Below are 6,161 nucleotides of genomic sequence, written 5' to 3'. Positions count from 1 at the left end.
TAGTCCACAGGTGTTAGTATTGTTAAAAAGAAAGCGCTCAGTGGTGCCGCACCTCGCTACAAGCGGTTGGAAGACTACCGCAGGTGTAGGGGCGTGACACATAGGGTATTAAATGCCCGCTCAACTGCAAGTTCGTTAGCCATATAACACGAGATGGAAACGGAGTGTTCGGAAAATCACCGGAGTGTGTTAGATATGACTAACGAGCTTACAGCTGAGCGAGCATTTAATGCCCTATGACAGACTCGTTAGCCCTTGCAACACATCATGAACTTTTACTCGCTTCCCCATGCCTTTCAACCCAGCCGCAGTTGCTTAACTTTATAGTCTCCACCTTCCCACGATTACCTTCAGCAACATGTTCGAGCAAGCCCCGATCTACCAGTACATCAATGTACTCGTGCCCGGCATCCATTTGGGTGATGAGCTTTTCTGCGCTCCACATTTCTAGCAACGTCTCCACAGGAATCTCTGCATCCTCAGGAAACACAGCGCAGCATAAAAAACAAATCTTCAAGTTACGAGCAGGCAAATCGTCATAGCTGAATTTTAGCCTTTTATACAGGTCTCTATCAATGATGCTGTCGCTGGCTTGGAAGGCAGGATCTGCAGTTCTCATGGGAGTCAAAGCACGCTTCCACTCATCTTCTGTCTTTTTCCGCCTCACTGTTGCAGCAACTGTGTTTAGGGCCAATGGCAATCCTTGACACTCGGAGGCAATTTCTCTAGCTATACCCTCTATATTGTTCTCCCTTGGAAGAATCCCATCTGTAAAAGCTTTTGTCCTAAATAACTCCCACCCTTCTTCCTCGGACAGGGTTTGTATCTTCAATGTGTACTCTTCGCTTGCCTCCATCGCGAAGATCACTTCTCTGCTGCGACTGGACATTAATACCTTGCTACAATTGTGATCCCCAAATGTCACGCCAACTTCATCAATGAGATCGATTCGATCCCACATATCATCACAGATCAAAAGAAATTTCTTCTTTGCCAGCGATTCTGACAGTTTCATTTTCCTTGTATCACTGTCAGAAATGCTCTCCAACTTTAAATCTAGAGTCTCAGCAATGGAGGCCTGCAATTTTTCAATCTGATAGTGCTGAGAAATTGTAAGCCAAATTACTGCATCAAAAATGCCTCTCACCTCTTTGAATTGGTTGTAGACCAGTTTGAGTAGGGACGTCTTGCCGACGTTCCTCATGCCATAAATGCCGACCATTCGAGCTTGGGGATGAGCTTCACCAAGCCATGCCTGCACCTGCATCTGAGCAGATTCAATGGTGGACCCTACGAAGCCGGAGCCTGGAATAGGTTGACGAAGCACCTCTGCCTGAGGCGCTGCGGCGGACACAATCTCTGTAGAATTGGCAGATATTGAAAATAAGGTGTTAAGCTCTTGAAAGAGTTGACGGAACCTGGTCTCCCAATCTGCAATCTGAGTAAAGAGATTAGGGCTGCACATGAGACAGCCGCCGAAGCACCGTCTTTGCTGTTGTTTGGCGCGGTTGATGAGAAGTTGGCTCTTTTGGAGGTGCTCGCCCATGCTTCCCAAACTATCTTTGATGGCCTCCGGCAGCCTTCTTTGTTGGTCCTGGAATTGTTGTTCAATTTGTAATAATAAGCTCTTCACGGGACGGAAGTCAGTATTGAGAATCTCAAGCTTTCCCTCCAACTCAACCACATTCTTGATCTGCTGGATGACTGCACCAACAACGCTGTATGCGATATCCTTTGCTACATCCTTTGCGACATCGGTGGCAATCTCGGCGGCCATTCTATGCTTTACAAATGAATGTCACAAAAAATTATGTGAAGATGAGAAAAACTATGAAATGAGGGCGACACAAATGCTTATTGTGAGCGAGGGGAGGTAGTGGATTGGACGAGTTGACGGTGAGAGTATATATAAATAAAAGATGAAGAGCCGAGGCAAAGGACGGTTTAATCAACTTACAGTCTGTCTGAACCTAGATGGTTGGTTCTACTTGTTTAAGCTTTGGAAAGCCAGAGATATGGTTTTTCTCTCCGGCTAATTCCTTGCTTTACAAAGAAAACTGGTATATATACTTTGATTGTATATATACTTTTGGAAAGTTTATTCCTGCCATTTTGTTCAAAGAATATATATGGAGGTAAGTTACTTCTCATATAAGGATTTTATGTTTATTATTAAAGTTAGTTAAATTATTCACACAACTCGAATATTGTGAAAGGGAAGTTTCGAATATCGAACTTGATCGAACATTATTCTCAAGGGTCTCATCAATTATAAAATAATTTTATTCCAATAAGAAAAGAATGAGTGGCTTTCACTTTATTTGACCACTTAAAGACAGAGGTCGGTGGTGGTTTCACCCTGGCTTTTTGTGTTTTTTTTAAGTTGTAATCTGAGTAATTTAATCGGAATTGTTTTTAGTGTGATTTTTTGGTGTTAGAATTTGGTGAAACAAATTGAGGTGAAATCTTGATTTGTGTTATTTAAACTTGTTTTTTGATTGTATATGGATTCAGCACTTTGGAAAATTTTTAGGGCATCTGAATACCCATCAAACTTATGATTTCAATAAATTCTTACCAGATTTTAAAACAATTAGACTTAAAAAACCACTAAAAAAACAACTTCCAAAAAACCACGCTAAAAACAACTACCATTCAATCATTCTATTTACTTTATGCTTTTGAGATTGCAAGTGCGAACTATTTATTTGAATGAAGGTATGGAGATGCAAGAAACCTCCCATAATGGATCGTATACATTGTATTAATAACTCCGAAAGCTTGGTATTATAATTATCGGTTACAGTCTCATTGGATATGAATTTGGGTCTAATTTAATGCATTTGGAATGTTTTTTATATTTGTATTAGTTTTAAAAATAAAAAGTTTTTTAATTAATTTTTAAATGATATAAATGCTCTATAGGAACCTTAATTCAGCTGGATTTTCATTTGTTATTATATTTGTAAATAATAAAAGTTTTATTGTGACGAGGTATAATTATTTTATGGTGTGTTTTTATTTTTTTATTATATTTATTATTATTAAAAATTTAATTTATAAATATAATTTATATTTATTGGATGATTTTTTAACTTTTACGATGTTTTCTCAAAGTCTTTTTATATTTGAGGAGACACTTTTGATACCCTTTAAAGGTTTGTGTTGTGTTAAAGGAAGTTGCATATATATATGAAACAATTTATACGAACATTTTTATAGGATATGGTTTTTTTTTTATGTAAATTCATCTAACACTAATGTTGAAGACTTTACTCTAAACAGTGGTATACAAAATCATATATACCCCTCTTTTGATTCCTTTTGTGATTCTTTAATAAGAAAGCAAGAAAAACTCTTACATCTTGGTCTTCTGAATACTGGAAACTCTTCTAAGAAAGCCTTAGCAACCCAACAACATCCAAGTTCAAAGAATCCTCAAAAGCAACATCCTAAAAAGAATGGTCCTAAACCAAACAAGGGTCCTAAGAAATTTCAATCTCACAGTGAAAAATATACTCAACAAAATGATAAGGCAACTAAAAACAAAGGGAAGAAGAGTGATAGACACTGCAACTTTTGTAATTGTGATGGCCACTTTGAATCCAAATGCTTTAAGAAGATGGAAGCCTTGGAAGCAACAATGAAGAAGCATAGCATCCATTTGGATCACTCTTCAACTTCAACTTCATCTTCAGGAATAACACTTTCTACATGTGGTTGTCAAGCATCTTGGTCTGGTTATGCACTAAATGTATCTCCTTCTTCACATTCTCATGAGTGGCTCATTGATTATGGATCTTCTTATCACATGGCAAAAAAAAAGCCATGTTTTCTTCTTTAAATGTTTGTAACACCAAAAATATATATGTTGGTGATGATATATACATTAGTGTTGTAGGGACTAGAACTATTCATCTAGATAATCGTTAATTCAATGATGTATTATGTGTTCTTGCCTTATCCTGCAACCTTCTATCTATATATAAGATAACTCATTCAGGGGAAGGTAAAACTGTTGAATTTTCACCTCATGATGTTGTAATTAAGGACCTAAGAAATCCTAAACATATTTTAGCTACTGGCATTGTTGATGATTCTACAAGGTTGTATAAGTTTAACAACTTTGGGTCATCAACTCTTTACTCGGTATTTTTTTCTCATAATGATGAAGTGAGAAAACTTTAGCATGAGCCATTTGGTGACTTTAACTATCGTTCGCTTCAAAATCTATGTAAAGAAAATATGGTGACATGTCTTCCTATGATATCTTGCAGAGATGGTGTTTGTTTTATATGTGTAGTACTCGGAAAATATCATCAAGATAGTTTTGAAAAACATGCCTCTTGGCACGCCTCATCCCCTTTACAGATTGTGCATAATGATTTATGTGGTCCACTTCTAGTTGTTTCATTCTTTGGCTACAAGTATTTCTTAACTTTCATTGATGATTTCTCTAGACGCACTTGGGTATACTTATTAAAACTCAAGAGCGAAGTCTTTAACATGTTCTTGGCCTTTAAGGCCTTTGTTGAGAAACAATATGGACATCAAATTCTTAAGCTAAGATCTGATAATGGCGGAGAATATGTTAACAATATATTCATCAACTTTTGCACTGAGCATGGAATTCAATTGCAACATACTGTTCCATATACTCCACAACAAAATGGTGTAGCTTAAAGGAAGAATCACATCCTAAAGGAAATGGCTAATTGTATGCTTCAATCTAAAGGAATTAGTCTTAATTTCTGGGCAGAAGTAATTAACTGTGAAAATTACATAGTAAATCACACTCCTTCTAAGGTTTTAAAGAATATTACTCCAGAAGAAGCATGGAGCTCAATTAAACTAGATGTAAGTCACTTTCATGTTTTTGGAAGTGGAGCATGGTCCCATATTCCACATAAGAAACATAAAGCCTTAGAACCTAAGAGTGAAAAATGTATTTTTGTTGGATATTATGAAGATGTTAAAGGGTATAGACTCAACCTAAATCCAAAAATGTTATCATTAGAAGAGATGTAAAGTTTGCTGAAAAAATATCGGCTTATGAGTCTAGTTCGGTGGATGTGCCACCTCTCTTTATCCCTTCTACGTCTTAAAATATTCCTTCTTCAGATGATGAAAGTGAGGATGACAATCCTTCCCCATCTTCTTGGTATCCTCCTTCAGCTCCTCAACTTCCAAAATGGGTCTGCGCTACTCGAGATGCAACATGTGCTCTTGCAGCTGATCCTACATATCAGTGTCATACACGTTCTCAGTTCGATAGAGCCTCTTCTTTACTAGCTCAAGCTTCAGCGAATTATGATCCTTACACCTTTGCAAAAGATTTAGGCCATCCATATTGGGACAAATCTATGAATGAACAATATCATTCATTATTGGAAAATGATACATGGGACCTTGCTCTTCTTCCAAAGGGATGAAAAGTTGTTAGATGCAAATGGGTTTATAGAACCAAGTCTAGATCAGATGGAAAATTTGATAAACATAAGGCTCATCTTGTTGCTAGGGGTTTTTCAAAAGTTGAAGCAATTGACTATACTGAAACCTTCTCCCTTGTTTCCAAAAAGAACTCTATCTATCTTGTTCTTTCCCTTGCTTCCTCTTTCAAATGGGAAGTCTATCAAATGGATGTTAAATCCACCTTATTTCATGGGGACTTGAATGAAGAAATTTATATGGAACAACCTCCTAGATTTATACAAATAGACTCTCCTGTATGTCGGCTTAAGAAATCCCTTTATTGTCTCAAGCAAGCCCCTCGGGTTTGGTATGCCAAAATGGATAGCTTTCTTTTAGATATTGGCTTTTCTAGGTGTCATTATGACAATACTGTCTACACTAAGAATGTGGGTAAGTCTCTTATCATTCTTGTTCTTTATGTTGATGATCTTATCCTTACTGGTAGTGATCCCAACCTTATAAACCATGTGAATTCCAACCTTAAAAATTAGTTTGAAATGACAAACTTAGGACACTTACATTATTTTTTTGGTCTTCAAGTCTTGCAATCCTAAGAAGGTATTTCCCTTTCACAGTCCAAGTATGCCCATGATCTTCTACGCCACTTTCACATGGAAGACTGTAAGACAACCCCTTCTCCCTTTCAGTCTAGAGCCAAACTTTTAGTCACTTCTACTTCCCTTGAAGTT

The 6,161-nt window shown here is 37.1% G+C and overlaps 1 protein-coding gene across 1 annotated transcript; it reads right to left on the bottom strand.

Annotated features, from left to right (window-relative positions):
* Positions 1-265: 265 nt before the first annotated feature.
* On the bottom strand, positions 266-1,959 carry LOC149178614 (disease resistance protein UNI-like). Its single transcript, XM_089422170.1, has one exon. The coding sequence runs from the start codon at positions 1,775-1,777 to the stop codon at positions 266-268; it is 1,512 nt and encodes a 503-aa protein (XP_089278296.1). The 5' UTR covers positions 1,778-1,959.
* Between the last annotated feature and the right edge of the window lie 4,202 nt (positions 1,960-6,161).

The sequence above is a fragment of the Pinus tabuliformis genome, chromosome 4_1, assembly GCF_031772625.1.
Source record: "Pinus tabuliformis cultivar Carrire ecotype Pingquan chromosome 4_1, CPIR1, whole genome shotgun sequence".
NCBI lineage: Eukaryota > Viridiplantae > Streptophyta > Pinopsida > Pinales > Pinaceae > Pinus > Pinus tabuliformis.
This window is presented reverse-complemented; position numbering and strand designations above follow the sequence as displayed.

What these genes read in the sequence shown, in the direction of transcription:
- LOC149178614 (XM_089422170.1), bottom strand. Translation starts at nt 1,777, where the DNA reads ATGGCCGCCGAGATTGCCACCGATGTCGCAAAGGATGTAGCAAAGGAT.